Source organism: Bubalus bubalis, chromosome 6, assembly GCF_019923935.1.
Source record: "Bubalus bubalis isolate 160015118507 breed Murrah chromosome 6, NDDB_SH_1, whole genome shotgun sequence".
Classification (NCBI taxonomy): Eukaryota; Metazoa; Chordata; class Mammalia; order Artiodactyla; family Bovidae; genus Bubalus; species Bubalus bubalis.
This window is the reverse complement of record NC_059162.1, coordinates 73,547,408-73,563,081: the sequence shown is the minus strand read 5'-3', so window position 1 is coordinate 73,563,081 and position 15,674 is coordinate 73,547,408. Positions and strand designations below refer to the sequence as shown.

The following is a 15,674-nucleotide window of genomic DNA, read 5'->3' as shown; positions in this document are numbered from 1 at the left end:
CTGTAAAACCAACAAGATTTCATCATCAGTCTCTGTTGCTTACCATGATGCATTTTAGGAGGTAAAAGTTCTAAATAATTGATAATAAAATCTTTCCAGAAAATTTCTTCTTCAGGCTAGATGTAGTTCAGCTTGTTAGACCTTTGGGGAATCAGTAACAGAGGGAACGGCCACAAAGTGGATCCTTTTTAAATTGTAGCATCTAACATTTTCATCTTGTGTTGCTTTGGAGTATCTGAAACATGTGAGTGTGGTACAGTGGAAGCAACAGAAAAGAAGGGAATAGCAGAAATATGTTTACTATTTCTTCCCTTTTCCCTCAAATTAGTAGAATTTTCAAATGAGTCAAGTACATATTTTAATTGATAAACTGACTTTATATTCACCTATTGGAAACAGTACAACATATTTTACATCAGATTATGAAATATGGATGTTTTACTAAAAGACAGGAAGAGCTTGTTCCAGTCTTTAAAGTAAATACATATTCAAAGGATCTTAAGGCATACCATTTATTCATATTCATATCTATTGAAATACTGTACATCCACATACTTCAATAAATAGTTAAAAACCTGACCTCTTTTTAAATCATTTCTGAATTTCAAAAAACAATTTTTATTGAAAAGATTAAATAGATAACTTTCGGCTGTGTCACAAAGCTAAGCACAATGGATAAATTAACAGTTATTCAGTAAATTTAATCAATATAGATAATCAGCTTTGATAAATTTCTCAAAGTTTTCTGAGTTCACACACTGGGGTATTTATATATATTGTCCTGAATTATCTGGTAATTTTCTCAGTTCTCCAGTCTACTTTCTAGATATAGCTTAAATGTTATGATGAAGCATTAATTTTTCAGCTAAGTTTGAACTCCCCAACAGTGGCTTTAAGTTTGATGTTCTCTCTCTCTCAAATCTTGTAGTGTCCCCGCCATAACACAATACTGTAGTTTGGGCAGTACTTTTCATTATACAATTGCTGCATAATAGTAACTCAATGGTGTAACAGGATTTATGTTTCAAATGGGATCATTGTAAATAAAACATAATTACACCAGTTGCAGTTAAAAGAATGCAAGTGAATTATGTCGACTACCCTAATATTCTGGCTCTTCCCTCCCTCCCAGCCTCTCCTTTCTTCTTCCCTCTTTCCTTCTTTTCCTTCCTTGCTTTTTTTCTTTCCCCTTTACCTTTTCCCCCGTCAGTCTTTTTTCTTTCTACTCTACTTTCTCAACTGCTTTTTCTTTTTTCTTTCTTTGAAAAAAATTCAGGGGCAACAAAAAGAGTCCCACAAATCGAACCTGTAGAAATATAATGCTGAAATGAATAGCTAGAAAAATTGTTATAGATCAAAAGATAAATCAGTTTCATAAAACTGCTATTTTGAAATTGCAACAATCTTGTACAATCAGGACTGATAAAATGGAGTAATCAGACATTTCAAATGTCCATAAATGTAAAATCATCTACTTGAACATTATATGCAATACATTCACACAAAAAAGCAAATACTGTAGCCTTATTTGAACAATATTGAACTCATAAATACTCATGATTTCACTCTGTCCAGGGGCCTAACAACTAGGAATGCTGCTTGATACAGAAAAACATAGTGAATACCTCCTCTATTTAAAAATGTCACTCAAGAAAATCTCTTCTAACATAAAGGCAAATACATATAGCTACTGAGCTATGACTGTACTTCTGTCACATTCTATGGGAAAAACACCAGACTCCACAAATTCGGAATCATGACAACACTTTGAACTAATTATTTGGTTCATCCATAGTTTATACCTCAGTTTACCTCACATTTACCCTACAAACCTTACAAAGAGGAGGTATTTTTACTCTAGGAAAGCGATCACTGTATAATATGCATTCTTGATCTGTTTCTTTCTCCCAAACAATGGTACTGATGGTTAACACTTCTGTGGTAGCACCACTATTTCTAGTAAGTAGATTATTATGGAGTGTGCCACTTTAAAGCTGCAATACACACACAAAATATTTTGTAGTTTACTCACCAATTCCACAAAAAGATTTTGAAAAGATAATAATCAAAGTTAAAAGGTTTTTGTAAAAACCTTTCTTAGTGTATCAGTCAAAATAACATAATAAATTATTACAGTAAATTTAATAGTATTGTGCCATATCATTGCCATTTTGTGGAAATGTTGTATATATATGCCTCCTTATTTAGGATTCACATTTCTAATTAAAATAGATTTATGGTATACTTTGGGACAAAATTTTACTTATATTTTACTTATCTACATTAGATATCTTAAATATCTTGTTTCTAACTATATTAGCAGGTGTTGTTATAACTTGCAAAAGGGAACTGTTTGCAGAAATTTCTCTAGGGATAGTAAAATTGGTAACTTTATCAAACTTGCAAATGGCTTTCAAGGCTATGGTCTGTCTTTAGTAAAGAGTAAACCATTGAACTATTCTTGTAATATAATACTTGTAGAATAACAGCATTTTCCTTCAAAAATGTAGTTTTCATTCTTTGTGATAGAAATAATTTAAAATCCATGATAATTTAGCAATTAATTTATTTTAAGATATTCTTCATCACTAATGGCTTGTCTTCATTTGAACACATCTTACATATATCATGTAAGAAATAAAGCATGATTTTTTTTTTCATTTTAGCTTTGTTTGTTTAAGCTGACATGGCTATAGAGAAAGATTTAACCACAGAATTAGTTATTTCAGGGGTTGATCTGCTGCATACTAGGATGGAATATTTGTAATATTTTGGAGCATTTTTGTACAACATGTATGCCAAACTATCAACTGTGTAATGTTTTCAGCTGGAAAATATGCAAAATGCTCCTGTCCACAGGAACACTATATCTAGCATACCAACTTATTTGCGACAGAACCAAATTAATTTTGAACGTTTACCATCTCATTTAATGTTAGGTAATTGGACTTTGTGTCCTTTCTGACAAACTACCTTAAAAATTTTGGCTTGTAATAGTGAAAGGAAAAGATGCTGTATTGCCAGACAATTTTGGATGGACTGTGCTATCATTTTAAAGGGAATTATTTCCCAAAGTGGATCTAACATTTAGCTACAACTAAAGAAATCATACAGTGGATTTACCTGTACTATATTAGTTAAATTGTTTTCATCACAAAGCTGAGCTATCGTGGGGCAAAATTCTCAAAACCCTATTGGTAATGAGGGAAGAGATTTTTACAATTTGATAGCTCCTTTGTTCTTTAGAGACAGGATATAGTTAGTATTAACTTTATCATTGTGGTTTATTTTTGCTTTCAAGTTGTAGAATTTGGCAAAAACATTTTATTAGTTGGAGATGAAGAGAAAATTATTTTATGAAGGCACACCCATGCTGAACTTACAGGAAAGAGAAGCAGAGCTGCACAGCCAGTTATATTACAAGGATCATTCCTGAAACCTGAATATCATGCGAGCAGAAAAATCTAGATATGTTATATTTTGAAGAAATGATCTGAAGGCAATATTATTTGCTTTTTTATCAAAAAAGAAAAAAAATGCATCTTTGTAAATGTGGGTTGACTCTTATTGAAACAGGGAAATGAATGCTTGTATTGCAGCCTTAAAGAATCACATATTCACTGCAATATTCGTTTTTTTTGTAAACTACAGCCTGCAACCTAGCAGACCATGACTGAATGCTTTTGAAAAGTTGTAGATTACAAACATGAAATCACAATTAATATCCTCTAAAAGTAATTTCAGAGCTTTCACGTCTTAAAAAAAGGACAATGTGTACTGCTTCACAAGGTAATGTAGCTAATCAAAAAAAGAGTAGAATTAAAGTATTTACATAATGAGCAATTCTACAGAAGGCGATCATCCCCATGTAAGCACTGCTGATTATATCCCACGCTGCTTTTAACAAACTGTACCAGATTGGATCCAGCCATCAGCACTTTCAGAGAATCCTTAAAAGCCTTTTATGGGTCTTTATATTTATTGTAGAATGGCATTCTTCAGGTAGAATAAGCTGGTGAAAGAGGACAGTGTCAACACAAGGTACCAGCAGGAGAAAAGAACTTCAGCGCTCCCGGTAATTCCGTACTGGGCTGTACTTGGAGCTGGAAAGAAATGGAGAAGAATAAATCAAAATCTAATTTGTGTCTTTCAAGATCTTAACAATAATCAAAAACAGCTGGGTGTTCTGGGGAAAAAACTAGCAGTGGAGTCAGGCAGATTTTAGATTCACATCTGGTTCTGCTGTATGACAATGTGTGGCCTATTCTACTAACCTCTCTGATCTTCAGTTTTCTCAAGAACAAAATAGAAACAATAAAATCCACCTGGCAGGACTGCAGTGAGAATTTGAGATGAAGCACATGTAGCACATTGCATTAGACTGGACATAAGTACTCAGCAAATATCAGCTAACATTTTTTATCTTATATGCATTGTAACTATTTCTAATAGTGGACAATATTCATTTATGTATATATTTTAAATTTATTTTTATTGAGATATAGTTGAACTATAACAGTGTGTAAGTCTAAGGTGTACAACAGTGTGGATTTGATACATTTGTATATTGCAACATGATCACCACCATAGCGGTAGTTGACACTTCCATCATGTCACATAATCATTTTGGGGACTTCTCTGGTCATCTAGTGGTTAAGAATCCACCTTCCAGTGCAGGAAACATGGATTTGATCCCTGGTCCAGGAAGACCCCATATGCCACAGGGCAGCTAAGCCCATGTGCCACAGCTACTGACTCTGTTCTCTGGCGCCCTTGAGCCACAGCTACTGAAGCGCATGCGCCCCGGAGCCTGTGTTCCATAGCAAGAGAAGCCACTGCAATGAGAAGCCCGCTCATTGCAACAAGAGAGCAGGCCCCGTTCACCACAACTAGAGGAAGCCTATGCGCAGCAACCAAGCCCCAGCGAAGCCAAAAATAAATAAGTAAACAAAAGCTTTTTAAAGTACTATCATAAAAATAAAGAATACTGTTATAAAAAAATGATCATTTTTGTGGTGGGGGCAGTTAAGATCGAGTCCTTAGCAACTTTGAAGGTTATATCACAGCATTATTGTCTACAGTCACTATGTTGTACATTAGATCTACAAAACTTATTTGTCTACTGATTGTAAGTTTTTACCCTTATTCAACATCTCTGCAATTTCCCCAGCTCCCAGCCTCTGGTAACACTAGTCTACTCTGTGCTTTTACACGTTCTGCTTACTTTATTAGATTCCACATCTAAGTGATATTATATATATATATATATATGTATGTATTATATGGTTTGGTTTAGTCACTAAGTCTTTCCAACTCTTAAGAGCCCATGGACTGTACCTGCCAGGCTTCTCTGTTCCTAGGATTTTCCAGGCAAGAATACTGGAGTGGATTGCCATTTCCTTCTCCAGGAGATTTTCCAAACCCAGAGATCGAACCTGGGTCTCCTGCACTGCAGGCAGATTCTTTACTGGCTGAGATACTAGGGATAGGGCTTCCCCGGTATGTATGTATGTATGTGTGTGTATATATATATATGTATATATATATATAAATAAAAATACACACACACATATTTGTGGGTCTTTTTATTGTCCAGATGCTATACTAAATGCTGAAAAAACAGAGATTTTCTCTTCCAAGACCTTTGTGTGTGTGTGAGGAAACATATCAAACAATTATAATACAGTCTTGGGAATATTAGAACTGCATGGGCAAACTGCAGTGACACAGAAAATTGTGTATTTAAAATTGCCTGGGCAAGGGGAAGATGATTTAACAGATAGTTTTACCAAAGGGGACCATCATCTGAGTAGAGAAAACAATATATTCAAAGGCATGAGGAAAGGCAAGATCACGGCATGTATTCTAGGCTCTAAAAGTAGATTAGTGTTGCTGGACTGTGAAGTTTGAGGCCTGAAGTGGAGAAAATTGAAACGGAACTCTAGGCAGATAGAATGAACTAGACTGTATTGAAAAAAATGTTTAGCTTTTTATACTGAAGGAGAGTTTGAAGAATTTGGAGCTGTTGAATTGTATGACTATATTTATAGATTGGAAAGATCACAATCTTATACATAGAGAGAAACTCCTGTGGGTACTTGGCTAACAGTCATGTTGAATTTTCACTTAGAGATTATACCTGGTGATTCACCAAGCTTGGGATACTGTGGGAGTCTACTTAATGGATTCCACTTTGTTTCACAAGAGGACAGTTGCCTCTTTGAATGTGAAGTATGTTGTGTTCCAGAAACAATGTTGCAGGCATGTTCAGCTATGCTTGAGACTGGTTCTCATTTACCATAAGAATAATAATAGTAATAATAAAACAACTCCACCACCGTATTTTTAACTACCTCTTCTTAATGAAATCAGGATTTCAAGTACTGTTTTCTAGTAGGAAATGAATAATGTAATGAAAGAATATTGTTTCACCCCCAAATTCATAATTCAAATCTGGAAGCTCTTTTAGTCACACTGAGTTTGAATTGCCAGCAGCTAGTTTTTAATGGAACTTTCACCAATGCCTATATTTTCATGTTACAAGAGGAATAAATTGTGTTGTTTATAACTCTAAGAAATTAAAGGAGATAGAAGATGCCTTGACCCCTGACAGTGGGGAGTTTTCTTAAAAATGCAATTGTTGATTCCATGTGAGTGAGATTCAAGGGCTAAACCTACTACACTTTAGTAAACAGGTAGCAAAATCAACTATTTGCTGTTTCTCTTTAAATGGCAGCCCACTCCAGTATTGTTGCCTGGAAAATCCCAGGACCCAGGAGCCTCTTAGGCTATAGTCAGTCAGTGGGGTCGCAAAGAGTCCGACAGAACTGAGCGACTTCACTTTCACTTTCACTTTGCATCACAAATGAGTTTTAAACAATGAGAAGATGATGAAGAAAATAAGTCTATGGTTGAACAGATAGCTTTCAAGTTTTGATATGTAAGAAGTCTAATTTAAAACCATGAAACTACTTAAGTTATTTTCTCTTATTCAGGACTTAGAATGATGTTTTATTTTTTTAAACATAAATAAATATTTAATTGGCCTGTTACCTTCTCAGTGACATCTATTTCATAGTTGTTGCTACTGTTTTTTAGGAATCTTGAGTGCAATAAAACCAGTATAATAATAAAGGACTAATAATTAGCAAAGCAAATAAAATGATATCATAAATAAGAAACAGATCTTAAAAGCCAAGAACACAAAGAAAAGATAATATTTTTATTATCATTAAAAATTAAATAGTACATTAATTGAGTAGAGTAAAAAGGACTCTCAAAACTCTTTATTCATCCATTAAAATGCATTTTGGGTCAATCTTTCCTAAATCCCCTTTCCTTTTTCAACAAGCTGAACAGATTGCCCTATTGTTTCATGAGGTCACAATACATATTCCTTTTAATAAAACTATCATATTGCATTACAACTATTTGTGTGCATATCTATTTCTTTCACCAGACTATAAACTCTCCTAGGGCATGTTTTGTTTATCTTACTATTTCCAGATACAAAGTCTGGTAAGTTCTGGTACACAGTGGGTACTCAAGAAATATCTATTGAATGAACTATTCAATTAAATAAATAAATAGATAGGTTAGAGTCTTCCCTGATAGCTCAGTTGGTAAAGAATCTGCTTGCAATGGAGGAGAACCCGGTTCAATTCCTGGGTTGAGAAAATCCACTAGAGAAGGGGTAGACTACCCACTCCAGTATTCTTGGGCTTCCCTTGTGGTTCAGCTTGTAAAGAATCCACCTGCCATGTGGGAGACCTGGGTTCAATCCCTGGGTTGGGAAGATCCCCTGGAGAAAGGAAAGGCTAACCTGTCCAGTATTCTGGCCTGGAGAATTCCATGGGTCACAAAGAGTTGGACATAACTGAGTGATTTTTTACTTTCACTTTCAAAAGGAATATATGTCTCTCCTACAAAATAAAATCTTTTTTTGTGTGTGAGACAAGCAAGCCACTTGTCTATAAGTTAGAGAATTTACCATATACTTTCATTCATTCAGCAAATATTTATTGAACTAGGTACTAAGGACTGTACTAAGTACTGGAAACACAACATATAATAATGTGGGTAAGGTGGCACACTGATAAAATATCTGCCTGCTAATGCAGGAAACACAGGAGATGCAGATTTGATCCCTGAGTCAGGAAGATGCCCTGGAGTAGTAAATGACAACCTATTCTAATATTCTAGCCCAGAGAATCCCATGGACAGAAGAGCCTAGGGGGGCTCCAATCCATGAAGTCATGTAGAGTTGGACATGACTGATTACTCATGTACATGTATATATGATTCTTTTATTACTCAATTTCATCTATCTCCAAATATACCCATTTTGTCATATTCCTTGTATGTGTGTTCTCAGTCAATTCTGTCTGACTCTTTGTGATCCCATGGACTGTAGCCTACCAGGCTCCTCTGTCCATGGGGTTCTCTAGGCAGGAAAAAGCTGGCTTACAACTCAATATTCAAAAAACAAAGATCATGGCATCTAGTCCCATCACGACATGGCAAATAGATGGGAAAACAATGGAAACAGTGACAGACTTTATTTTCTTTGGCTTCAAAATCACTGCAGACAGTTGACTGCAGCCACAAAATTAAAAGACACTTGCTCCTTGGAAGGAAAGGTATGACAAACTTAGACAGCGTTTTAAAAAGCAGAGACATCACTTTGCCAGCAAAGGTCCATAAAGTCAAAGCTACTGGTTTTCCAGTTGTCATGTATGGATGTGAAAGTTGGACCATAAAGAAGGCTGAGTGCCAAAGAAATGATGCTTTTGAACTGTGGTGTTGGAGAAGACTCTTGAGAGTCCCTTGGACTGCAAGGAGATTAAACCAGTCAATCCTTAAGGAAATCAGTCCTGAATATTCACTGGAAGGACTGATGCTAAAGCTGAAGCTTCAATACTTTGGCCACCCAATGCGAAGAGCCCACTCATTGGAAAAGACCCCGGTGCTGGGAAAGATGGAAGGCAGGAGGAGAAGGGGACGACAGAGGACAAGATGGTTGGATGGCATCACCTACTCAATGGATGTGAGTTTCAGCAAACCCCAGGAGACAGTAAAGAACAGGGAAGCCTGGCGAGCTGCAGTCCATGGGGCTGCATTGAGCAACTGAACAACAACAAGGGAGACAGATCATGAGGGAGATGATAGGGGAAAATCATGTATCAAACAAACTTTGTAGCATCATCCTCTTGCAGCAAAAGACAGAGAGTATAGTTGAACCTGTGCCCCCAGATATGGTCTTGAATTTGAAGACATCCATCTTTGCCTCTGTGATGGTCAGGTCTGTTGTATGTTCCCTGCCACGTTTTTAGTTGCCTTTGAGTATCATACTGCTACCCATCCTAAGTAACATTAGGAGGGAAATGGCATGTGATCACAAGTGTAGTTGGACTATAGTGAGAGTTTGTTTTCCTTCTGAGTGATATGAGAATCCACAATACAGTTACATGCAGAGGGACTAGCTGACATTTTAAAATATACCCTTGACTGTTCTGTGGACAGTAGATTGTACCAGCATAAGCAAGAGTAGGAGCCTACGTTAGTCCCAGACCTTCAGGGGTTTCCATTGCCTGTTGAGGAAAGCCAAAGTTGTATGGCTCAGTATTCAGGGGTGTCTGATATTTGGGTCTAGTCAACTTATCCAGACTCATATACACGCTTAGCTTCAGGCACATAAGACATTTTTCTAAACAGTCTTCCCTGTCATTTGCACATACTATATCCTTAAGCCTAAAAGGCCTTACTTCCTATTCTCTTTAGCCACTTATCAAAGTCCTATTCTTCTGTAAAAATGTAAACTAAAACCTCCTTCATAAAGCCCACCTAATCTAATAACAATTTTTAATCTCCTATCTGATTTCATAAATACTTCCATTTTTACTTATGTGTGTGCTGAGTCACTTCAGTTGTGTCTGACTCTTTGCAACCCTATGGACTATAGCCCACCAGGCTTCTCCATCCACAGGATTCTCCAACCAAGAATACTGGAGTGAGTTGCCATTCCCTTCTACAGGAGATCTTCCCAACCCAGGGATTGAACTTGCTTCCCCTCTGTCTGCTGCATTGGCAGATATGTTCTTTTCCTCTAGCACCACCTGGGAAGCCCTTTATGACAAGGGGGAATGTTCTATAATTTCATCATGCTTATAGACCAGTAGAAGAGAAATATACACATATCTTTCTACATATATATAATTTACTTTTATAATAAAGATATGTGTATCTTTCTCTTCTATTGGACTATAAGCATGATGAAATTATGGAACATTCCTCCTTGTCATGTGTGCATTTTTATCTTATACCAAATGTGTTCAAAAGGTGTATATTGGGGAAACATGGGGAAATATTCTTAAAAATATGATTTGTTTAATTTAATACAACTTTGATAAAATACCTTATTTCAATAGTTGTTGCTATGATGTCTTACTTTTAAGGCAAAGTGTAAAAGGAAGAAACTCTTCTGTTTGTCTCCTATATCTGTTTAATTGTCTTTGATTTCAAGGAGAAGAATAAGGAAAGAAGATATTTAAATCAAGAAAGAAAAGAGAAAGACAAGGGAAGGAAAAGGAAGAAGAAAAAAGGGTGAAGTTTTAAAATAGAGAGAATGGGAATACACAGCCCTTGAACAATGTGTTAGATGCTTTCAAGTTTGCCATTTTATTTAGGCAAAAGAAGAGAAAGAAGGAATGAAATGGCGTATATCAAGGGTGCTACTTTGGTGTCATTGAATAATCAAAATTTAAAACAAACAATAGAAAAGGCTTCCCACTTTTTTAGTAAAGCTAAAGACATTCTAGTTTTAAAATATAATGTGCATAATACATGGACTATAGATCCAGAGGACTTTGGTTAAAAGTCTAGCTCCACCTCTTTCTAACTAGAGTAACTTGGGCATGTTTCTTAGCTGTGCTTGGTTTAGCATCCTCATTAGCAAATAAGGACTGGTACTGATAGTATCTCAAAAGTGACTGTGAAGATTAAATGTGGTGATACACTTAAAACACCCAGTACAACATCTAACACAGGATAAACACTCCTCAAGTATTATCTAAGCACTATCAATTTGCTCATTCATTTAGCAAGTTGAGCGTGTGCTATGTGTGAGGCATTCTCTGAATCAATGAACAAAACAGAAGTGGCTCCTGTCCCCATAGAGCTTTCTCTTTAGCTTGAGTTGTTTTCCATGGAATAAGGCTGTTTTACTTCATTCCTCACCTATACTTGGTTAAACCAATGTTTCTATGGTCTTACAAAGCTGTCCTCCATTTTATCTTATAAAAATATTTGTTTTCTTTATTATCTTGACTTCTTTCAGAGGACTTGGATGCCAATTACTGCAAGATAATTGGCTGTTTCTTTTCTTTGCAGGCTCCTTGAAGGCAGAGAGTATGACCCTCTTCCATTTCTCCTTTTCCTCTATCTTTTCTCAAGAGTAACAGTGTGGCACGTGTCCTTGGGAGTGGTGTCATGGCTCATCTAATGCCAAGCTTGGTGACAGAAAGGCTTTGAGGCATGAAGCAGAGTGTGTGGGCTACGTGGAGGGTCCAGGCCTTTGGGATTTCTCCCAGTTGCCAACAGGATGATCCAATCTGGGCTTTAATACATATCTTACATCTTGTCTAATTATGATTATCACTCCCAATTACTTACAGCTGCTGCATATTATTTTCAGTCTTGGCAGTTTTCCCTTGTATTGCTCCAGTTTTTATTTTTAGGCAAAAGCAAATGTAACTGTGAAATACTTAGTTTGGTATAATACCAATTACTTGCCTAGGCAATTTCCTTAAATTACTGAAGCTTTAACTAAACTAACTTTGAGTCATATTTTTAAGATTCTTGTTGCAATCTTAGGTAGAGTTATTTAGCTACGTTAACTTTGCTTCCATAAGAAAAATCTGGCCTGAACTTGCATTTTACTGAAACCTTATACCTTAATGGAAAGTGATTGACTTACACCTAAATTAGATTTTTAAATAAAAGAGAGTGATTCAAAAGAGTGCATATTAGTTTACTGAGAAATTATGCAACACTGATTCAGTCTAAATATAGTACAACTCATAATGTGGGAGTAGTTTGCTTGAAAGATAGTTTAATCCTTTCTTTAGCAATATCCACCCCTTAACACCATCAGCAGGTGTCAGGGATAACACATCAGAAGCTCAGATCACACCCAAATTTTTTACACCATTTAATTCTGCCTAAATACTGGGCAGCGATTTGGGGATGAGAGGAGCACTGAGATATGCTTTACAACCGGATGTACAACTTTTGATTACAGTGTCTGGATGAATCAGACAAGTCTCAGCATCAGCGACATCATCTAATTATTCCTTTCTGAGCTATTTCTCTCTTAGGCCCACACCCTAAGAGAGGATGTATTGCTTTAAAGACACAGCACAAACCGTGTCTTATCAGGAAGCATGACTTATCTCACACCTATGGAACAGCTATTTCTGTGTGGGGGAGGACTTTGTGTCATTACAGCATGTTCCCATACTGGGACCCTCCAAAATCTTCCTCCCTTAAGCTTGGACTTGAGTAATGCTTGAGAAGCATAGCCATCATGCAGTAGGGCTACCAATGTAGAGATTTTCAGATGTTTTTACTCAACATACCTTTTTTGTGCCATACACTGTTTCCTGAAATACAGAGAAATAAACATAGCATAATCCACTTTTCAAGCAGCTCTCAGTCCTGCAGTGTAAGGCTTAATTTGTGAGCTCTTACCACAGCAACCCACTCCAGTACTCTTGCCTGGAAAATCCCATGGACAGAGGAGCCTGGTAGGTTATGGTCCATGGGGTCGCAAAGAGTCGGACACGACTGAGCGACTTCACTTTACCACAGCTAGGGCTTCCCAGATGGCTCAGACAGTGAAGAATCCATCTGCAATGCAGGAGACCCAGTTCCATCCCTGGGTCTGGAAGATCCCCTGGCAAAGGGGAATGGCTACCCACTCCAGTATTCTTGCCTGGAGAATTCCATGGACAGAGGAGCCTGGTGGGCTATAGTGCATGGGGTTGTAAAGAGTCAGACATGACTAACACTTTCATTTTCACGTCACCATAGCTATAGCTCCACTCATACTTAGAGGAGAGAAAGACTTGGATAACTGACTTTGAATTCCTGTTAGTCAGCCTTTTTTATTTTCTTTAGAAGGAATCAGGCTAACAAGGGCACACTGATGCACTTTTTTTCAAATAAGAGACCTAAGGTTATAGATGGTGCAGCCATGAAATTAAAAGACGCTTACTCCTTGGAAGAAAAGTTATGTCCAACCTAGATAGCATATTGAAAAACAGAGACATTACTTTTCCAACAAAGGTCCGTCTAGTCAAGGCTATGGTTTTTCCAGTGGTCATGTATGGATGGGAGAGTTGGACTGTGAAAAAAGCTGAGTGCTGAAGAATTGATGCTTTTGAACTGTGGTGTTGGAGAAGACTCTTGAGAATCCCTTGGACTGCAAAGAGATCCAACCAGTCCATTCTGAAGGAGATCAGCCCTGGGATTTCTTTGGAAGGAATGATGCTAAAGCTGAAACTCCAGTACTTTGGGCACCTCATGCGAAGAGTTGACTCATTGGAAGACTCTGATGCTAGGAGGGATTGGGAACAGGAGGAGAAGGGGACGACAGAGGATGAGATGGCTGGATGGCATCACTGACTCGATGGACGTGAGTCTGATTGAACTCCGGGAGCTGGTGATGGACAGGGAGGCCTGGCGTGCTGTAATTCATGGGGTCACAAAGAGTTGGACACAACTGAGCAACTGAACTGAACTGAACTGAAGGTTATAGAAAATCTGTATTTACATACATATCCTCATTGAGCTTCTCTAGTAGGAACTGAACTTCCCTCGTAGCTCAGTTGGCGAAGAATCTGCCAGCAATGCCGGAGACCTGGGTTTGATTCCTGAACTAGTAGATCTCCTGCAGAAGAAAATGGCAAGCCACTCCAGTATTCTTGCCTAGAGAATCCCATGGACAGAGGAGCCTGGTGGGCTACAGTCCAAGGGGTCCCAAGAGTTGGATATGACTTAGCAACTAAACCACCACGTAACATTTAAAATTTTTTAGTTTTTCACTTGGTTAAAAACCAAATGCCTACCTTCAGGAAATTCTGACATTTTTTACTAACCAAGCTTTCACAAGCATAAAAATATAAAATTATTTTCACAAAAAGTATCTCCATTTTGTGTTGTAAACAATGAGCAGAATGGCTAGAGAAATCACCCAATTCCTTTCTTTTTTCTGACTCGTGGAATTTCCCTGCCAGCTTGTTCTTAGCAACTGCTAAGCTCTTTCTCTGGCAAACCACCTTTCTTGAATCCATTTTTGCTTGCTAAATAGCAATTTTACCAACGTTCACAGTATACAATCCTGTTTACTCAGCATCAACCTACATTAGTAATTTTAAATATATGTTTGTCTCTATATTACCTATATTCAGAAATCTGCCTATTTGTAGATAAATTTATTTTTCTGCAAATAGACACATGAAACTCTCCATTTGCGTGAAAGAGAGTAAGTAACCACCCAAATAGAAATAAATTCTGTCCCCGTTTTTCTGTCCTTCATAGTCATTGAAAAAATATTTCAGCCTGTATTGTTCATCATTATCTTCTGTGTTAGATATTTTTGTTTATTTTTAGCAAATCATCAGTGATGTACCTGAATCTAAAGTAGCTCCGTTTTAAAGTCTGTTGCCAATAGAGGTAATTCTGTATAACCTGAAATGGTTCTTTGAACTTGGGCAAAGTCCAGTTATTCATTCCACATTGGTTTGCAAATGGGTTTCTTTACTGTCATTACATATTCTCTCTGTGTGTGGGAGTGTGTATATGTGTTTTCAAATCTGGTTTTGTTGTGTAAAATACATATGTAAACGTAAAATACAAGCTGCCTTGACTCTAGAGTTTAGTTTGGCCCTTTAAAGCATCATCTAGCTGCAGAAAAAAGGTTTTACAGAAATAAAAATAGAAACCCAGCTGTGTTCTTAAGGTCACTAATAGTCATTACCATCAGCTGTATCATCAGTGTGACATTGCTAGTGTGGTAAAAAATGGGTGAAATTGCAAACTGGTAAACATTTTCACAAACTGAAGGAGTTTGTAAGACCAAATATGTGTGGCTATGTGGGTGTGAAATTATTTAAGCTTTTATGTGTTTAAACTTAAAGATTTCATGATCAAAGTATCTTGTTAATTAAATTTTTTTCACCTTTCGTGTTAGGAAGCCTATCCTAAATGGCTTCTTTTCTATTATTCTGTAACATGGTTCTTTCAACAGTCAGGATAAAGAATTTCATAAGGTTAGATTACTTTTTCCATTTTTTTGGAATCTTCTTTGTACCTTCCACTTTTTCTTAGCTTTTCAAATGCAATAAAGACCAATGATTATCTGGCCATGTAGTTCTGATTTACTTAAATTGTTCCACTTGTTATGCTCCAGATTGACTTTCAGTTATTCTCAATGATTCTCTAATCATTGCCATTATATTTTGGTTACTTGAAAAACCTTAATAAAATCCAAATGCCTCTGTATGGAACTCAAAAGCCTCTGTAAACTTTCCCAAAGCTACCTTTCCAGTCCTATTGCTGGCTGCTCTCTGACATGGCAGGCACACTAGGCAGGAATGTTCTTTATTCTCAGGATG

General features: G+C 36.8%; 1 protein-coding gene across 2 annotated transcripts in view; it reads right to left on the bottom strand.

Moving 5' to 3' along the window:
• Positions 1-345: 345 nt before the first annotated feature.
• Positions 346-15,674, bottom strand: part of NEGR1 (neuronal growth regulator 1) — a 1,028,214-nt gene continuing 1,012,885 nt past the window's right edge. For both annotated transcript variants that reach the window (XM_044944851.2, XM_025289451.3), the window contains one exon: positions 346-4,103. In XM_044944851.2, the coding sequence (XP_044800786.1) occupies positions 3,979-4,103 (125 nt within the window). In that variant the 3' untranslated portion in view covers positions 346-3,978. The remainder of the gene's footprint in view (positions 4,104-15,674) is intronic.